General features: G+C 41.5%; 1 protein-coding gene across 1 annotated transcript in view; it reads left to right on the top strand.

Annotated features, from left to right (window-relative positions):
• The window catches only part of LOC133419716 (ryanodine receptor 2), a 41,166-nt gene that overhangs the window by 10,645 nt on the left and 9,474 nt on the right, over positions 1–21,047 (top strand). The window contains exons 4-16 of the mRNA XM_061709115.1: positions 216–374; positions 2,393–2,547; positions 5,038–5,253; positions 7,972–8,241; positions 8,894–9,100; positions 11,202–11,504; positions 11,953–12,023; positions 12,113–12,248; positions 13,218–13,304; positions 14,364–14,696; positions 16,047–16,177; positions 18,308–18,350; positions 19,399–19,532. Coding sequence (XP_061565099.1) covers positions 216–374; positions 2,393–2,547; positions 5,038–5,253; positions 7,972–8,241; positions 8,894–9,100; positions 11,202–11,504; positions 11,953–12,023; positions 12,113–12,248; positions 13,218–13,304; positions 14,364–14,696; positions 16,047–16,177; positions 18,308–18,350; positions 19,399–19,532 — 2,245 coding nt within the window. The remainder of the gene's footprint in view (positions 1–215; positions 375–2,392; positions 2,548–5,037; positions 5,254–7,971; positions 8,242–8,893; positions 9,101–11,201; positions 11,505–11,952; positions 12,024–12,112; positions 12,249–13,217; positions 13,305–14,363; positions 14,697–16,046; positions 16,178–18,307; positions 18,351–19,398; positions 19,533–21,047) is intronic.

The raw sequence follows: 21,047 nt of genomic DNA, 5'->3' as shown, positions 1-21,047 counted from the left end.
GTTAACTAGCACTAACTAGTGTTTCTCTGAAGGTAACGTGGTGAACGGCACATTAACTAGATTAACTAGCGGTTAACTAGCACTAACTAGTGTTTCTCTGCAGGTAACTAGCGGTTAACTAGCACTAACTAGTGTTTCTCTGCAGGTAACGTGGTAACGGCACATTAACTAGATTAACTAGCGGTTAACTAGCACTAACTAGTGTTTCTCTGCAGGTAACGTGGTGAACGGGACCATCGGGAAGCAGATGGTCGACATGTTGGTGGAATCGTCCAACAACGTGGAAATGATCCTCAAATTCTTCGACATGTTCCTGAAGCTGAAGGACCTGACGTCGTCGGACTCGTTCAAGGAGTACGACCCCGACGGAAAAGGTACGAAAAACCCGACGGAAAAGGTACGACCCCGACGGAAAAGGTACGAAAATCCCTGACGGAAAAGGTACAAAAAACCCCGACGGAAAAGGTACGACAAACCCTGACGGAAAAGGTACGACCCCGACAGAAAAGGTACGACCCTGACGGAAAAGGTACAAAAAACCCAGACGGAAAAGGTACGACAAACCCCGACAGAAAAGGTACGAAAAACCCCCACGGAAAAGGTACGACCCCGACGGAAAAGGTACGAAAAACCCCCACGGAAAAGGTACGAAAAACCCCCACGGAAAAGGTACGACCCCGACGGAAAAGGTACGACCCTGACGGAAAAGGTACAAAAAACCCAGACGGAAAAGGTACGACAAACCCCGACAGAAAAGGTACGAAAAACCCCCACGGAAAAGGTACGACCCCGACGGAAAAGGTACGAAAAACCCCCACGGAAAAGGTACGAAAAACCCCCACGGAAAAGGTACGAAAAACCCCCACGGAAAAGGTACGACCCCGACGGAAAAGGTACGAAAAACCCCCACGGAAAAGGTACGAAAAACCCCCACGGAAAAGGTACGAAAAACCCCCACGGAAAAGGTACGACCCCGACGGAAAAGGTACGAAAAACCCCGACGGAAAAGGTACGAAAAACCCCGACAGAAAAGGTACGACCCCGACGGAAAAGGTACGAAAAACCCCGACGGAAAAGGTACGAAAAACCCCGACGGAAAAGGTACGAAAAACCCCGACGGAAAAGGTACAAAAAACCCCGACGGAAAAGGTACGAAAAACCCAGACGGAAAAGGTACGAAAAACCCCGACGGAAAAGGTACAAAAAACCCGACGGAAAAGGTACGAAAAACCCCGACGGAAAAGGTACGAAAAACCCCGACGGAAAAGATACGAAAAACCCCGACGGAAAAGGTACGAAAAACCCCCACGGAAAAGGTACAAAAAACCCCGACGGAAAAGGTACGAAAAACCTGACGGAAAAGGTACGAAAAACCCAGACGGAGAAGGTACGAAAAACCCCGACAGAAAAGGTACGAAAAACAACGACGGAAAAGGTACGAAAAACCCCGACGGAAAAACCCCGACGGAAAAGGTACGAAAAACAACGACGGAAAAGGTACAAAAAACCCCGACGGAAAAGGTACGAAAAACCCCCACGGAAAAGGTACGAAAACCCCCGACGGAAAAGGTACGAAAAACCCCGACGGAAAAGGTACGAAAAACCCCGACGGAAAAGGTACGAAAAACCTCGACGGAAAAGGTACGAAAAACCCCGACGGAAAAGGTACGAAAAACCTCGACGGAAAAGGTACGAAAAACCCCCACGGAAAAGGTACGAAAACCCCCGACGGAAAAGGTACGACCCCGACGGAAAAGGTACGAAAAACCCCGACGGAAAAGGTACGAAAAACCCCGACAGAAAAGGTACGACCGAGACGGTAAAGGTACGACCCCGACGAAAAAGGTACGAAAAACCCTCACGGAAAAGGTACGAAAAACCCTCACGGAAAAGGTACGACCCCGACGGAAAAGGTACGAAAAACCCCGACAGAAAAGGCAAAGCTCTGCACACATGGACAAAAATTTCATCAGGATTTTCCTGCGTGATGAAGGAAAACCAGAGTTTATAGTTTGTTTTTTAACTAATCCACCAGGAATCATCTCTAAGAGAGATTTCTACCGGGCCATGGAGAGTTTATAGTTGTTTTTCTTGTTTTTTCTCCAGGAATCATCTCTAAGAGAGATTTCCACCGGGCCATGGAGAGTTTATAGTTTGTTTTTCTTGTTTTTCTCCAGGAATCATCTCTAAGCGTGATTTCCACCGGGCCATGGAGAGTTTATAGTTGTTTTTCTTGTTGTTTTTCTGCAGGAATCATCTCTAAGAGAGATTTCCACCGGGCCATGGAGAGTTTATAGTTGTTTTTCTCCATAAATCCTCCAGGAATCATCTCTAAGAGAGATTTCCACCGGGCCATGGAGAGTTTATAGTTGTTTTTCTTGTTTTTCTCCAGGAATCATCTCTAAGCGGGATTTCCACCGGGCCATGGAGAGCCACAAACACTACACCCAGTCCGAGACCGACTTTCTGCTTTCCTGCGCCGAGACGGACGAGAACGAGCTGCTCGACTACGAAGAGTTCGTGGAGCGATTTCACGAACCGGCCAAGGTAAATTCAGACCAGGGAAACTGGATCTGAACTCCATCTTTTGGCCTTACTACCTGAGAATCAGATGTAAACAGTGGTGCCGATGCAGACAATACATCAACATTCTCTGATCCCTCAGCCTCAGTTAAATAGTCAATCTTTGCAATAGCCGCCTGTAGCTCAGTGTCAATTTCCAGTTTTTCTCTTCTTTTTCTCAGCTTGTGTTCCTGCTCCTCAATGGCGTGCCTTTCCTTCAATTTTGAAGCTTTGACCATTAAGGCAGCCTTTTCTGCCTCTGCACTGATGCGTAGACTATGCCGTGAGGATGATGATGATAATTTTGTGGAGCCTTTGGAGGATGATGATGTGGAGGATCCCTTTTTCTGCCTCCACTCAGCAGCTGGGCCCGGGAGGGTAAAGGACTCCCCCTGGACACCTACTAGTCCTCTCTGTCCATCAGTGTCAATATCTCCAGGCTTATCCTGGGTATGGGCTATGTCTCCAGGCTTATCCTGGGTATGGGCTATGTCTCCAGGCTTATCCTGGGTATGGGCTATGTCTCCAGGTTTATCTTTACCAATTGAAAGTGAAGCTTCAGGAGTTACCATCTGGGCTTTCTCCAATCTGGCTCCATCCATAGATTTTTCCACCATAGACATCCATTTATTTACATTACTTTGGAAAGCGCCCAATTGTTTGATTCTGGGTTGAAACCATTGTTCATCATCTTCCTTCTTTAAGTCATCATCAAGCATTTCTACATAGGAAGAATTTACTTCATTGAAACTGTCCAGTAATTCATGAAACTTAGTGAGGTTGCCTTTTACTTCCTCTAAGAATTCCTGGCCTGTCATGAGGTTGTTTATAATGTTCATTCTTCTTGTTAAATGAGACATTTTCCCTGCACGGGATGAGCGTAAACGTGCAAGTTCCTGACCTGCATCCATGTTAGCAGGCATATCCTGTTCCTCCAGGCTGTCCAATTCCTCCATTTTGTCACTCATGATTCATGAAAACAGAAAAAAGAGAAAAATGCTCAAAGAATTTGTTTTCCAGTTGCCTTCAAAATGTATTCAGAGCAAAAAGTTTGGTTGAATCATTGCATCGAAAATGTTTGTTTGAAAAGGACTGAAAAATGAACGTACCTCAATCAGTCCGACACACAGCTCAATATATGTGTAGAAAGCGCATCCATGCGAGCTCTTTGATTTCAAACTAAATCCTTAGAGCGCTCACTTCAACTCCACTCCATTCGTGGATCCATGGCGTCATTATTGACATTTGAAGTGGCAAAAACAGTGAAAGATGGTTTGTCCATTAACCCCTCTTCTTTCCTTTGTCTGAAATGTTTGCCACATGGAACACAGGTACCGACTTCTAACTGACTCGCAGCATTTCAGCAATAAACCAATGATGACGCATCCATTCCTTACGGGGTAACAATGATTTATTTTACAAAAACAAATTTTAACACTGGGCTTTATGCCAAAATAATGAGTTTGCTGAGCTGAGCATGGCTGAGGTCAATAATGGTGTCCGCCTGGCACCTGCTTCCTCCACCAAGCCCAAGGACAACCCCTATATGGGAGTCAGTGCACCACACCAGGTCACCTGCGGAGGGTGCACACTGACAAAAGGGATTAGACACTCAAAAAATACAGGGTGAACAGAAAACTTCATTATGGCTCTAACAGCTGTCTTTACCTGATGGTGGAGTGAAAGACACACACGTAGTTCAGGAGAAGGTTTATAAGGCTCCGTTTCCACGTAGCAAAAACGCTGGTGTTTTCATCCGTTTTGTTCGTTCGTTTACACGAAAACGAAGCTCAACCAACCATAATGAGGTACCATAATATCCATAATTTCTGAAAACTCCGGCCAAAGTGGAGATTTTTTTTTTTAAAGTGAAAATTTTGAGAAAAAAGTCGAAATTTTGAGAAGTAACTCCACTTCTCTGTCACTCCAAACCAAAGACTCTGGTTCATCTTGGAAGTAACTGGAAGTTACTCGTGTCATTTGTTGATGTTTTTTTCCAGGACTCTGATTGGCTAGCATGACTTTATCTTCTCGTTACACTGCCCCCTGTAGGTTTGGCTGCTCATAGCACCTTAACAGATATTTATGCAGGTTCCTGGAAATGATGGGATTTTTATAAACGTAGAGGGAAATATCCGTTTTTGAGAAATTTTGAGGAATTTTGAGAAAAAAATTGAAATGTCGAGAAATCAAAATTTTGAGAAAAAAGTTGAAATTTTGAGAAAAAAGTTGAAATGTCGAGAAAAAAAGTCTAAATGTCGAGAAAAACGTCTAGAAAATAGTTGAAATTTTGAGAAAAGAGTCCAAATTTTCTAGAAGAAAGTCTAAATGTGGAGTATTGTTGTTTCCAGGTAGATTTTTGATTGTATGGTTGTGTCTCCAGGACATCGGCTTCAACATGGCGGTTCTGCTGGTTGATTTTTGATGGTTGCTGGTTGGTTTTTGATTGTATTTAACTGTTTCCTGTGTCTCCAGGACATCGGCTTCAACGTGGCCGTGCTGCTCACCAACCTGTCGGAGCACATGCCTCACGACGGGCGTCTGCAGACGTTCCTGGAGCTAGCCGACAGCGTGCTACGCTACTTCCAGCCGTACCTGGGCCGGATCGAGGTGATGGGCAGCGCCAAACGCATCGAGAGGGTTTACTTTGAAATCAGCGAGTCCAGCCGCACGCAGTGGGAGAAACCTCAGGTATTTATTATTAATATTATTAATATTATTAATATTATTATCATCACGCAGTGGGAGAAACCACAGGTAAATAACATTATTATTATTAATATTATTAATATTATTATCATCACGCAGTAGGAGAAACCACAGGTAAATAACATTATTATTATTAATATTATTAATATTATTATTATCACGCAGTGGGAGAAACCACAGGTATTTCTTATTAATATTATTAATATTATTAATATTATTATTATCACGCAGTGGGAGAAACCACAGGTATTATTATTATTAATATTATTAATATTATTATCATCACGCAGTGGGAGAAACCACAGGTATTATTATTATTAATATTATTAATATTATTATCATCACGCAGTGGGAGAAACCACAGGTATTATTATTATTATTAATATTATTAATATTATTAATATTATTATCATCACGCAGTGGGAGAAACCATAGGTATTATTATTATTATTAATATTATTAATATTATTAATATTATTATCATCACGCAGTGGGAGAAACCACAGGTATTATTATTATTAATATTATTATCATCACGCAGTGGGAGAAACCACAGGTATTATTATTATTATTATTATTATTATTATTATTATTATTATCACGCAGTGGGAGAAACCACAGGTATTATTATTATTATTATTATTATTATTATTATCACGCAGTGGGAGAAACCTCAGGTATTTATTATTAATATTATTAATATTATTATTATTATCATGCAGTGGGAGAAACCACAGGTATTATTAATATTATTATTATTATTATTATTATTATTATTATTATTATCACGCAGTGGGAGAAACCACAGGTATTATTATTATTAATATTATTATCATCACGCAGTGGGAGAAACCACAGGTATTATTATTATTATTATTATTATTATTATTATTATTATTATCACGCAGTGGGAGAAACCTCAGGTATTTATTATTAATATTATTAATATTATTATTATTATCATGCAGTGGGAGAAACCACAGGTATTATTATTATTATCACGCAGTGGGAGAAACCACAGGTATTATTATTATTATTATTATTATTATCACGCAGTGGGAGAAACCACAGGTATTATTATTATTATTATTATTATTATCATCACGCAGTGGGAGAAACCACAGGTATTATTATTATTATTATTATTATCATCACGCAGTGGGAGAAACCACAGGTATTATTATTATTATTATTATTATTATTATCACGCAGTGGGAGAAACCACAGGTATTATTATTATTAATATTATTATTATCACGCAGTGGGAGAAACCACAGGTATTATTATTATTATTATTATTATTATCACGCAGTGGGAGAAACCACAGGTATTATTATTATTAATATTATTATTATCACGCAGTGGGAGAAACCACAGGTATTATTATTATTATTATTATTTTGGCAGCCATTTTGAAAAATGGCTGCCATGGGCGCCATGTTGAAAATTCACGATGGGTCCACGTCCAGATCTTTTGGGGATAGAGGGAAAAAAAAGACAAAAAAGGAGAAAAATATGGAAAAAAGAAGAGAAAAAGAATAAAAAAGAGGAAAACAATATGGAAAAAAGAGAAAAAAAGAGGAAAAAATATGAAAATTAGAAAACACTTGTTTCTGGTGGCCATTTTGAAAATTAACGATGGCTCCACGTCCAGATCTTTTGAGGATAGAGGAAAAAAAGAGGAAAAAAATAGAAAAAGAGGAAAAAAATATGGAAAAAAGAGGAAAAGAAGAGAAAAAAGAGGGAAAAAAAGAAGATGAAAAAAAGAAAAGATAGGAAAAAAGAGAAAAGAAGAGGAGAGAAAGATGAAAAAAAGAATAAAAAAGAGGAAAAATATATGGAAAAAAGAGGAAAAAATATAGAAAAAAGAGGAAAACAAGAGAAGATGCAAAAAAGAGAAAAAAAAGAGGAGTTTAGACTCATTAGAAAACACTTGTTTCTGGCGGTGCCATGTTGAAAACTCACGGCGGCTCCACGTCCAGATCTTTTGGGGAAACTTTTGGCTGTTTGTACCAAAGTTCATGCTTGTATCACAAACGGAACGATTCCTACACATTTTATAGCTAAACAGCTGGACTAACAGATACAATAGGGCCCTAATAATAATAATAATAATAATAATAATAATACTAATAATAATAATAATAATAATAATACTAATATTGTCCTTGTCTGCAGGTGAAAGAGTCCAAGCGTCAGTTTTAATAATAATAATAATAATAATAATAATAATAATAATAATAACAACAATACTACTAATAATAATAATAATAATGATGATGATGATGATGATGATGATGATGATAATAATAAGAATACTAATATTGTCCTGGTCTGCAGGTGAAAGAGTCCAAGCGTCAGTTCATCTAATAATAATAATAATGATAATATTAATAATAACAATAATACTAATATTGTCCTTGTCTGCAGGAGAAAGAGTCCAAGCGTCAGTTCATCTAATAATAATAATAATAATGATGATGATGATGATGATGATGATGATGATGATGATGATGATGATAATAATAATAATAATAATAATACTAATGTTCTCCTGGTCTGCAGGTGAAAGAGTCCAAGCGTCAGTTTTAATAATAATAATAATAATAATAATAATAATAATAATAATAATAATACTAATATTAATAATAATAATAATAATAATAATGATACTAATACTAATATTGTCCTGGTCTGCAGGTGAAAGAGTCCAAGCGTCAGTTCATCTTCGACGTGGTGAACGAGGGCGGGGAGAAGGAGAAGATGGAACTGTTCGTGAACTTCTGCGAGGACACGATCTTCGAGATGACGCTGGCCGCGCAGATGTCGGACGCCGGAGAGAGATCGTCGGCCAAGGACGACGGAGACGCCGAGAAACCGGAGGAAAACACCGACACCGGCTTCTTCTCCGTCACCACCGTCTGCCTGTTCCTGCTGGCGCTGCGGTACAACGTCCTGCTGCTGATCAAGGTGAGATACACCGAGAAACACTGAGATACAACGTCCTGCTGCTGATCAAGGTGAGAAACTACACCAAAATACACAGAGATACAACGTCCTGCTGCTGATCAAGGTGAGAAACTACACCAAAATACACCGAGATACACCGTCCTGCTGCTGATCAAGGTGAGAAACTACACCCAAATACACCGAGATACAACGTGCTGCTGCTGATCAAGGTGAGAAACACGAGAAACTACACCAAGATACACTGAGAAACACTGAGATACAAGATACCTCGTGTCATTTGTTGATGTTTTTTTCCAGGATTCTGATTGGCTAGCATGACTTTATCTTCTCGTTACACTGCCCCCTGTAGGTTTGGCTGCTCATAGCACCTTAACAGATATTTATGCAGGTTCCTGGAAATGATGGGATGTTTATAAACGTAGAGGGGAAATATCAGTTTTTGAGAAATTTTGAGGAATTTTGAGAAAAAAATTGAAATGTCGAGAAATCAAATTTTGAGAAAAAAGTCAGAATTTTGAGAAAAAAGTCGAAATTTTGAGAAAAAAGTCGAGAAAAAAGAAAAAAATAATATCTTCTCTACACCGAGATAGATGGTTTCTGTGTTCCCTGTTCCAGGTTCTAACTGGTTCTAACTGGTTGTAACTGGTTCCAGGTGCTGTCCCTGAAGAGCCTGAGGAAGACCCTGAAGACCCTGAAGACCATGACTCTCTCGGACCTGCTGACCAGCGTCCTCTCCTCCTACTGGTCCGTTCTGCTGGGATTCCTGCACGTTTCCTTCAGCGTCGCCCGAGGGTTCTGCAGGATCTTCTGGACCAGTTTCCTGGGAGGAACCCTGGTGGAGGGAACCAAAACCATCAAGGTAGGACCAGTATAACCAGTAACACCAGTAACCCTGGTGGAGGGAACCAAAACCATCAAGGTAGGACCAGTAAAACCAGTAAAACCATCAATGTAAACCAGTAAAACCAGTAACACCAGTAACCCTGGTGGAGGGAACCAAAACCATCAAGGTAGGACCAGTAACACCAGTAAAACCAGTAAAACCATTAACCCTGGTGGAGGGAACCAAAACCATCAAGGTAAACCAGTAAGACCAGTAAAACCAGTAACCCTGGTGGAGCGAACCAAAACCATCAAGGTAAACCAGTAACACCAGTAAAACCAGTAAAACTAGTAAAACCATTAACCCTGGTGGAGGCCAAAACCATCAAGGTAAACCAGTAAGACCAGTAAAACCATTAACCCTGGTGGAGGCCAAAACCATCAAGGTAAACCAGTAAGACCAGTAAAACCAGTAACACCGACAATATCAGACGAACCCTCCATATTATAGAACATATAAATAAACACAATATAAGCGCTGCTCTGATCAGCTTCGATGCGGAAAAAGCTTTTGATACGGTCAGCTGAGCCTTCCTGTATAAAGTATTAGAGAGAATGGGATTCAATGACAAATTCATTAAATGCATAAAGGCATTGTATACTGACCCATCAGCTAGAATTAGGATAAATGGACATCTGACGGACGCCTTTAAATTGTACAGAGGGACTCGCCAAGGTTGTTGTGCTAGCCCCGCCCTCTTTGCGATTTTCTTAGAGCCGCTAGCTCAAATAATAAGACAAGATGAAGAATTGACGGGAATCACGATGGCAAAAGAAGAACACAGGATAGGCTTGTTTGCCGATGACATAATTACCTTCCTTCTGGACCCAAATAAGACGTTTATCAAATTAGTAAAGACTATGGAAGAATACGGATTGATGTCAGGCTACAAATTGAATATATCAAAAACTCAGGTATTGACATTTAATTATAAACCAAGTAATGAAATCAAGAAGCAATATAACTTAAATTGGAACACTAAGTCAATAAAATATCTAGGAGTTAAAATAACCAAGGAATTTGACAAAATTTACGAGCTAAACTATAATCATATAAATGATAAAATACAAAGGGATGTAGCAAAGTGGTCAACATTAGTATTAGACTTCAGTTCACGAATTGATGTGATCAAGATGAATCTCTTGCCTAGGTTGCTATATCTCTTCCTATCACTCCCAGTTAAAATACCAGATTCACAATTTTTAGCATGGGACAGGCTGATATCAAGATTCATATGGGCAGGAGGCAGACCCAGGATAAGATTTAAAACCCTTCAACTGGACAAAGAAAGTGGAGGATTGGCGTTGCCAAGTCTTAGAGAATACTATTACGCTGCACAGCTACGATACATAGTATATTGGTGCTCCCCGAGTTATCAAGCCAGATGGAAGGACATCGAAAAGAATATGAGCCGGGTCCCCCCAAAGTCTAGATTAGGTGGAAAAGAACATATGGATTCAAGGTAAAACCAGTAAACTAAAACCATCAAAGTAAAACAATTAAATCAAAACCATCAAGGTAAAACCAGCCCCGAGGGCGGCCCCCTGAGCTCTGACTTAAAACATAACTTTTTCTAAACATTTCTTCTCACTTCATTCCACTTCACCAACTCAGACTGTTGTTTCTGATCCGTCACGTAAAATTATGATTATAAAAACAGTGAGCTGAAGGCTGTAATGAAACATGCTAGTGTCGGAGCTAACATGCTAACCTCGCCCCCCCCAGGTGTCGGAGCTGCTAGCTAACATGCTAACCTCGTCCCCCCCAGGTGTCAGAGCTGCTAGCTAACATGCTAACCTCATCCCCCCCCAGGTGTCGGAGCTGCTAGCTAACATGTTAACCTCGTCCCCCCCCAGGTGTCAGAGCTGCTAGCTAACATGCTAACCTCGTCCCCCCCCAGGTGTCGGAGCTGCTAGCTAACATGCTAACCTGGTCCCCCCCCAGGTGTCGGAGCTGCTAGCTAACATGCTAACCTCGTCCCCCCCCAGGTGTCGGAGCTGCTAGCTAACATGCTAACCTGGTCCCCCCCCCAGGTGTCAGAGCTGCTAGCTAACATGCTAACCTGGTCCCCCCCCAGGTGTCGGAGCTGCTAGCTAGCATGCCGGACCCGAGCCAGGACGACCCGCGCGTGGAGGGCGAGGACAAACGTCCGTCCGACCGCGGCAGCTTCCCCAAGGAAGACCTGGCCGACCTGAGCGTGGGGGCGGAGACGGAGGTTCTGACGGACATCTTTGGTCTGGACCTGCGGAGGGAGGGCGGCGGCTACAAGATCACCCCCCACAACCCCAACGCCAGGATCTCAACCCACAACCCCAACGCCGGCTTCTCCGACTTCCTGAACGCTCCGTCTGCGGTTCCCAACCCTGAACTCAGGCAACGGGTGAGTTTTAATCACCACAAACGACCAGATCCAGACTCAGACCACGGAAACCAACCTGAGCGTAACGGGAGCAAATCTGATTTGCTCCCGTTACGCTCAGATTTGCTCCCGTTACACTCAGATTTGCTTCTGCTACACTCAGGCGCAAATTTGAGCGTAACGGGAGTATATTTGAGCGTAACGGGAGCAAATCTGAGCGTAACGGGAGCAAATCTGAGCGTAACAGGAGTATATTTGAGCGTAACGGGAGCCAATCTGAGCATAATAGGAGCAAATCTGAGCGTAACGGGAGCAAATCTGAGCGTCACGGGAGCAAATCTGAGCGTAATGGGAGCAAATCTTCAAATTCAGATTGAAATGGTTTATTTATCATAGTTTTTCTAACTTTAGCCCTCCTTAAGTAGCAACTAAAATAAGAGCTAAACATTTTACTCTATTTTCCTTTCAGACGATGAGTTTTTCTGGAGAGGAGAAGAGCAACGCCCCGGTGGCCGAATCCCAACCGGACCGAACCTACGAGTACGAGCTCTCCTCCGTCGTCCTGCGGTAAACTAGCTAAACGAGCTAAAGGTGAGCGAATGTTTGTCTGAATGTTTGTCTGGTTTCAGAGACTTGGACCCGCCGGAGAAACAGAAGAACGAGAAAACCAAACTGAAGAAGCTTCACAGCCCGAAGGCCGACGAGCCCGACGTGCAGGAGTCGGCGTTTTTCAAGAAGATCCTGGCGTACAAGAGGAAGCTGCTGGTACGAGCTAACGTCGCTAGAAACCGGCTAACATCGCTATAAACCGGCTAACGTCCCTATAAACCGGTTTATAAACCAGTGAGCTACTGGTACCAGCTAACGTTCCATCGCTAGAAACCAGTAGCTCACTGGTTTATAAACCAGTAGCTCAAAAAGTTCCCTGATTTCTAAGAAAGTACTAAAAAGGTCTTGTTTCAAGAAAACTAGTCTAACTTTTTGTTTCTTCTAAATCTTAGTGTAGCGGGACCAAATATGAGCGTAGCGGAAGCAAATCTGAGCGTAGCGGAAAACGATCTGAGCGTAGCGGAAACAGATTTGAGCGTAGCGGAAACAGATTTGAGCATAGCGGAAACAGATGTGAGCGTAGCGGAAACACATTTGAGCGTAGCGGAAACAGATCTGAGCGTAGCGGAAACAGATTTGAGCGTAGCGGAAACAGATTTGAGCGTAGCGGAAACAGATTTGAGCGTAGCGGAAACAGATTTGAGCGTAGCGGAAACAGATTTGAGCGTAGCGGAAACAGATTTGAGCGTAGCGGAAACAGATTTGAGCATAGCGGAAGCAGATTTGAGCCTGGCGGAAACAGATTTGAGCGTAGCGGAAAAAGATTTGAGCGTAGCGGGAGCAGATTTGAGCGTAGTGGAAACAGATCTGAGCGTAGCGGAAACAGATTTGAGCGTAGCGGAAACAGATTTGAGCGTAGCGGAAACAGATTTGAGCGTAGCGGAAACAGATTTGAGCGTAGCGGAAACAGATTTGAGCGTAGCGGAAACAGATTTGAGCGTAGCGGAAGCAGATTTGAGCGTAGCGGAAACAGATTTGAGCGTAGCGGAAACAGATTTGAGCGCAGCGCGACCTTTGTTGTTGTTCAGGCTCATTTCTAGCGTAGCTGTTTTTGTGCTAAATGACTGACAGGAGATAAACGCTGAGTCGTGTCCTGATCTCGGTCCGTCCTCTCGTTTCCTGCAGAACTACTTCGCCAGAAACTTCTACAACATGAGGATGTTGGCGTTGTTCGTCGCCTTCGCCATCAACTTCATCCTGCTGTTCTACAAGGTAACAAATGTCATTTATAAGGTAACAAACGTCATTTATAAGGTAACAAATGTCATTTATAAGTTAACAAACGTAATTTACACGGTAACAAACGTCATTTACAAGGTAACAAACGTCATTTATAAGTTAACAAACGTCATTTACAAGGTAACAAACGTCATTTATAAGTTAACAAACGTCATTTATAAGGTAACAAATGTCATTTATAAGTTAACAAACGTAATTTACACGGTAACAAACGTCATTTACAAGGTAACAAACGTCATTTATAAGTTAACAAACGTCATTTATAAGGTAACAAATGTCATTTATAAGTTAACAAACGTAATTTACACGGTAACAAACGTCATTTACAAGGTAACAAACGTCATTTATAAGTTAACAAACGTCATTTATAAGTTAACAAACGTCATTTATAAGGTAACAAACATCATTTATAAGTTAACAAACGTCATTTATAAGGTAACAAACGTCATTTATAAGTTAACAAACGTCATTTACAAGGTAACAAACGTCATTTACAAGGTAACAAACGTCATTTATAAGTTAACAAACGTCATTTACACGGTAACAAATGTCATTTATAAGGTAACAAACATCATTTATAAGTTAACAAACGTCATTTATAAGGTAACAAATGTCATTTATAAGGTAACAAACATCATTTATAAGTTAACAAACGTCATTTATAAGGTAACAAACGTCATTTATAAGGTAACAAACATCATTTATAAGTTAACAAACGTCATTTACAAGGTAACAAACGTCATTTACAAGGTAACAAACATCATTTATAAGTTAACAAACGTCATTTATAAGGTAACAAACGTCATTTATAAGTTAACAAACGTCATTTACAAGGTAACAAACGTCATTTATAAGTTAACAAACGTCATTTACAAGGTAACAAACGTCACAATTGTACGGAAGTGAATTGCATTCACTTGAGAATAAAAACTCTGCTCTGTTTTTCGGGATGACCAGAGGGGGGTGGGACCGCAGGCAGGTGGAAGCAGCAGCGGGATGACCAGAGGGTCATTAATTAATTTCTCCCTCCAGGTTTCCACGTCGTCGGCGCTGGTGGAGGAGAAGGAGGTCGAGTACGTCGGCCGAGACGCCGAGGCCGCCGGGTTCCGGTGGGAACCGCCGGCCGGGGAACCGCCGCTCGGGGAACCGCCGCTCGGGGAACCGCCGCTCGGGGAACCGCCGCTCGGGGAACCGCCGCTCGGGGAACCGGCTAACGCTAACGCCAGCCGGGAGCCGGCCACGCCCGTCACCGTGCGGTTCGTCCTGGAGGAAAGTAGCGGCTACATGGAACCAACGCTGAGAATCCTGGCCGTGCTGCACACCGTCATCTCCTTCTGCTGCATCATCGGATACTACTGTCTGAAGGTACAATAAATACTTATACTACTGTCTAAAGGTAGAATAAATACTTATACTACTGTCTAAAGGTAATAAAATACTTATACTACTGTCTAAAGGTACAATAAATACTTATACTACTGTCTAAAGGTAGAACAAATACTTATACTACTGTCTAAAGGTAATAAAATACTTATACTACTGTCTAAAGGTACAATAAATACTTATACTACTGTCTAAAGGTACAATAAATACTTATACTACTGTCTAAAGGTACAATAAATACTTATATTACTGTCTAAAGGTACAATAAATACTTATACTACTGTCTAAAGGTAGAACAAATACTTATACTACTGTCTAAAGGTACAATAAATACTTATACTACTGTCTAAAGGTACAATAAATACTTATACTACTGTCTAAAGGTACAATAAATACTTATACTACCGTTGCAGGTCCCCCTGGTGATGCTAATGTGATGCTAATGCTATGCTACCGTTGCAGGTCCCCCTTGTGATGCTAATGTGATGCTAACACTATGCTACGTTGCAGGTCCCCCTGGTGATGCTAATGTGATGCTAAAGCTATGCTACGTTGCAGGTCTCCCTGGTGATGCTAACGTGATGCTAACGCTATGCTACGTTGCCGGTCCCCCTGGTGATGCTAATGCTATGCTAATGCTATGCTACCGTTACAGGTCCCCCTGGTGATGCTAATGCTATGCTAACGTTGCAGGTCCCCCTGGTGATGCTAACGTGATGCTAACGCTATGCTATGTTGCAGGTCCCCCTGGTTATGCTAACGTGATGCTAATGCTATGCTACACTGCAGGTCCCCCTGGTGATGCTAACGTGATGCTAACGCTATGCTATGCTGCAGGTCCCCCTGGTGATGCTAACGTGATGCTAACACTATGCTACGTTGCAGGTCCCCCTGTTGATGCTAACGCTATGCTACGTTGCAGGTCCCCCTGGTGATGCTAACGTGATGCTAACACTATGCTACGTTGCAGGTCCCCCTGGTGATGCTAACGTGATGCTAACGCTATGCTACGTTGCAGGTCCCCCTGGTGATGCTAACGTGATGCTAACACTATGCTACGTTGCAGGTCCCCCTGGTGATGCTAACGTGATGCTAACACTATGCTACGTTGCAGGTCCCCCTGGTGATGCTAACGTGATGCTAACACTATGCTACGTTGCAGGTCCCCCTGGTGATGCTAACGCTATGCTACGTTGCAGGTCCCCCTGGTGATGCTAACGTGATGCTAACGCTATGCTACGTTGCAGGTCCCCCTGGTGATGCTAACGCTATGCTACGTTGCAGGTCCCCCTGGTGATACTAACGTGATGCTAACGCTATGCTACGTTGCAGGTCCCCCTGGTGATCTTCAAGCGGGAGAAGGAAGTGGCCAGGAAGTTGGAGTTCGACGGCCTTTACATCACGGAGCAGCCGTCGGAGGACGATATCAAGGGCCAGTGGGACCGGCTCGTTATCAACACCCAGTGAGTTCATTAATAATTAATTAGTGCTCGTTATCGACACCCAGTGAGTTAATTAGTGGCTCGTTAGTGGGACCGGCTGGTAGGGATGGGCGGTATGAATTAAAAAATGTATCACGATAATTTCTGGCATTTATCCCCATAACGATAAAAATGAGGATAAAATTTTTTTTTATAACTATAAATCTATCTCTCTCTCAGATCCGCCATGTTTGTTACACAAAAACCTCATCAACGGGAATGTATCTTCTTTATCTTATATTTTTTTGACGGTTTATCGTGAACGGTAAAATATCACCCATTCCTACTGGCTGGTCATTAACACGCAGTGAGTTCATTAATTAATTAGTGTCTAGTTATCAACACGCAGTGAGTAGATTTGTTGTTTTTTTTTTTACTATTTTATTTTCAGCTTTGCAATGCAACAATATAAATAAACCAACAGTAGATAATAATATAAGGTGATAAAGGATAAACTTCCCCCGACAACTGCATTAATTCGTGATGCACCGAAATGAAAACTGAACTGAACTGAAATGAGAACACTTGGCCGAATACCGAACAATACCGAACATGGTTCTTCAGCAGTTTTTCATTTATTTTGCCAATTTTTTCACCATTGCATAAATCAAATACATTTGATTTAGGCTTTTCAAAGAAAAAAATATTTTACAAAATTACAAGGTAGAAAATATTTATTGAACATAAAAAACTGAACATGTTTTAATTTCCAGCATTATGTTGTTTTGGTTCCACCTGCTGGTGAATGTTGGTAAAATTCTTATGGGGTTAGTTTTTGGTTGGCCAACGATTTATGTGTTGCGCAACGTTACGGGACGGAGCGGCCAGTCTATTTCCTTATTTTACAACGCCGTTATTAATTGTTCGTTTTTTTCCCACTTATTCCACCGAACACCAAAAGTGTTTTTTTGCCATTTTCGGCCGAACAATTTCAGTTACCGAACAATCGGTGCTTCACTAGCATTAATACTTGGTGTATCGATGTATCGATACGGTTTAGGAAACGCTGCCACATTTTCAAAAAGGTGATATATCGTTTTCTGAGACAATAATGTGATACATGACAATACATTTTAGAAATGAATGTATGTGAAATCTGTCAACATCATTGATGATGGTTCGCTCTCAGGAAGGATCTTAGCTGGAGAAAACAGAAAAAGCTCTGATTGGACGAGTTTCCTCCTCAGTTGTTCAAATGACATGAAAAGTCCGTTGTTGAAGAATCTTCAAGTGTTGGATTCCATTTTTCAGGTTAAAGTATATGAAGACGTTAGTGACTGAGTCATGTGACCAGTTCTGGCTGAATGAGTCAGCAGCTGAGCTCTGGTTGCCCCGGCAACAAGAACCTCGACTTCAGAACATTCCGGTTTGGCTGTGAGAAAAACCCAGATTTTGGATTCTGACAAGGTCTCAAATAACTCAGATTTGTGATCAAACCGTAGCTCCTAGCAGAAAAACAAAAACATCGTGAGAGACACAGAACCCGGCAGATTCTGACAATCTTAATTTTATTCAGATATTCCTTAAAATGAGTGAGTAAGCTCATTGCGAAGACGAAGTGAGATTCTTTTGAAGAAAACTTTTGATTACATTACAGTCAATGGAGACAGAGACAGGTATTGGCGGCGCTTTAACGAAAAAGTGATTTCCAGTCGTCGCTTGAGTGCTCATATCTTGAAAAGTGTACATCTTAGAAACAAATGTTTTGGATAGAAGAGAAGTTTTCCTCCGTTTTGAAGTTTGAATGACATTTCTACGTGCAATTATGAGAAAGTCACGTGACTCAGAAAAAAGGTGAATTTTGCCTTTTTTTTTTACCTTTTCCCATCCACTTTGAATGTTTTTTTTTTGCCGTTTTTTGGGAATAACTTTGGTAAAAATGGGAATTTCAACACCAAACGTCATGGCACACTATTCCCGATTGAGACACAAGTTTTGCTATATGATTCGCCTGGGTTCTCTGAAACGTGTAGGAGGAGTAGCGAACTGAAATCTGTCCGGAAAATGAAAAAAATTAAAAATAAATAAAAAACACACAGGATAACAATAGATGCCCCGTGGCGCTAATAATAATAATAATAATAATCCATATGTTGTCTTTTCGTCTTCCAGATCTTTCCCCAACAACTATTGGGATAAGTTTGTGAAGAGGAAGGTGAGTGCTGTTGTTTCTTTGACATGTGGGGAGTTAGTTATTAACTAAGTTATTAACCCATTTCTACTTTGGCACTTTGGGACAAAAAGGAACTTGGTTAGGTTGCCATGGTAACAGCTTCAGGCCACGTTTCCACAGAGCTGGTATTTCCAAAAACAGATATTTCCACCTCTACGTTTTGAAAAATCCCATCATTTCCAGGAACCTGCATAAATATCTGTTAAGGTGCTATGAGCAGCCAAACCTACAGGGGGCAGTGTAACGAGAAGATAAAGTCTGTTTTTCTTTTTTCTCGACTTTTTTCTCAACATTTCGACTTTTTTCTCAAAATTTCAACTTTTTCTCAAAATTTTGACTTTTTCTCAAAATTTCGTCTTTTTTCACAAGATTTCTCAAAATGTAGACTTTTTTCTCGACATTTCGCCTTTTTTCTCAAAATACAAACTTTTTTCTCAAAATTTCGACTTTTTCTCGACTTTTTTCTCAAAATTTCGTCTTTTTTCTCAAAATTTCTCAAAATTTCTCAAAAAGATATTTCCCCCTCTACGTTTATAAAAATCCCATCATTTCCAGGAACCTGCATAAATATCTGTTAAGGTGCTATGAGCATCCAAACCTACAGGGGGCAGTGTAACGAGAAGATAAAGTCATGCTAGCCAATCAGAATCCTGGAAAAAAACATCAACAAATGACACGAGTAACTTCCAGTTACTTCCAAGATGAACCAGAGTCTTTGGTTTGGAGTGACAGAGAAGTGGAGTTACTTTTAAGTGTGACTTTAGAATATAAAACAGGTAAAATACAAGAAAATATTGACGGTTACAAACTAATTGTACCCACAGGTCGCACAGGTCGGTTTTTGGAGACTTTGAGCTTCGTTTTCGTGTAAATGAATGAACAAAACGCATGAAAACACCAGCGTTTTTGATACGTGGAAACAGGGCCTGAGAGTTTCTGAAGCCAGCTTGGTTTTAAACGGTTTAAGGTGTAATTTAAGGTGTAATTTACGGTGTAATTCCACCGATCTGTCCGTCCGTCTCTCCTCCAGGTGATGGATAAGTACGGAGAGTTCTACGGCCACGACCGCATCAGCGAGTTACTGGGATTAGATAAAGCTGCGCTGGATTTCAGTGACGCCCCGAAGAAGAGGAAACCGCGGAGGGACAGCTCGCTGGTCGCTGTGTGAGTTTAATGTTTTATTAATGTTTTAATGTTTTAATCTGGACTAAAGAAGAAGAGGAAACCGCGGAGGGACAGCTCGCTGGTCGCTGTGTAAGAGTTTAATGTTTTATTAATGTTTTAATGTTTTAATCTGGACTAAAGAAGAAGAGGAAACCGCGGAGGGACAGCTCGCTGGTCGCTGTGTGAGTTTAATTCATCTGGACTAAATCAGTTCCCTCGCCGCCGTGTAACCCCGGCACAGTTCATCCAAGTGAGCGCCGCGGCTTCGTGGTGCTTGAACCTGGAGACTGTTGGGGGGCTGATAAGAGGGGAGCTGGAGCCGGGGAAGGTGTTGAGATGAGGGAGGTGGTTATCAGTTAGTGTGTGTAGCGGTAAGTCTGTGAACTTTGCTCAGAGCTGCTCTCAGCCAATGTCCTTGATGTTATCAGACGGCTCGGTCAGTTCTGATCCAGGTCCACAGATGTTCCTGAGAGGGGAGGGTTAGTGGGGGCAGAGTCACCTTGTTTACATTCCACCAGGGAGATTGTGACTGGACTCACCTGCCAAGCCGCCCTGTCAAGGTCAGATTATAGAATCAACAATTATATTGAAAACAGGCAAACTCCAGTAATTTTCCGTCTGCCTTTCAGTCTCTGGTTCATCAATGGCGACTCCAATCAGACGAATTTGTGATCAATTCCCGCCAAGCCGAGCTTCCAACTTCTCCAGGGTCTTATCCATCTTGCCAATGAGCTCAAAGACGCCGCCAGCCTGTGAATGAATGAATGAATGAATGAATTATGTTATTTTCGTGTCCGGACATTTAAACGACCCATCCCTCATGGGATTACACAGACACATTAATTACATCAAAATATAACATTCCGGTGTATGAACCACCGACTTCCAGCTACAAATAATAATAATAAATAAAATTAAAATTAAAACAAAATAAAATAAAATATCCCACACTAGAACAGGAACAAAAAATACAAAAAAATACACCCACAGAAATGGCGACCCACACGCACAGCCCCCCCCATACCCATGTCCATAATTAGATCATAACTCACTCCACACCAGCCAAACCAACCCTTACAGGCTATTAACCCATCCATACCATAATAATATGCAGTCCATGTCACAGAGAAACACACACTAATTGAGGATTTTATCCCATATAAGTTACATTTCTCCTTCTACCCCAGGCTTTAAATACAAATTATTTTATTATATTTTTATCATATTTCATTTTCTGTGATTTAGCTCCCCCGGCGTTAGAGTCTGAGTGTTGATCGCAGAGCTGATCCTTCAGCCACGTCCGGCAGCTCTGAGAGAGCCAGAACAGCTGTCGACGACTTACACATTAGTGGATAGACCAGGAATCCCCCAGCTCCAAAAAGCAGAAATCCTGTTATAATAAATCCAGTTATGAAGCATCTTCAACGTCCTCGACAGACAGGATCGACAGACACATGATCCTCCAATGTTTCCATGAGTCCAACATGTATCCGGCAGCAAATGTCCCGTCGGGGC

The sequence above is a fragment of the Cololabis saira genome, chromosome 19, assembly GCF_033807715.1.
Source record: "Cololabis saira isolate AMF1-May2022 chromosome 19, fColSai1.1, whole genome shotgun sequence".
NCBI lineage: Eukaryota > Metazoa > Chordata > Actinopteri > Beloniformes > Belonidae > Cololabis > Cololabis saira.
The sequence above is the reverse complement of the archived record's forward strand: the minus strand, read 5'-3'. Positions and strand labels throughout refer to the sequence as shown.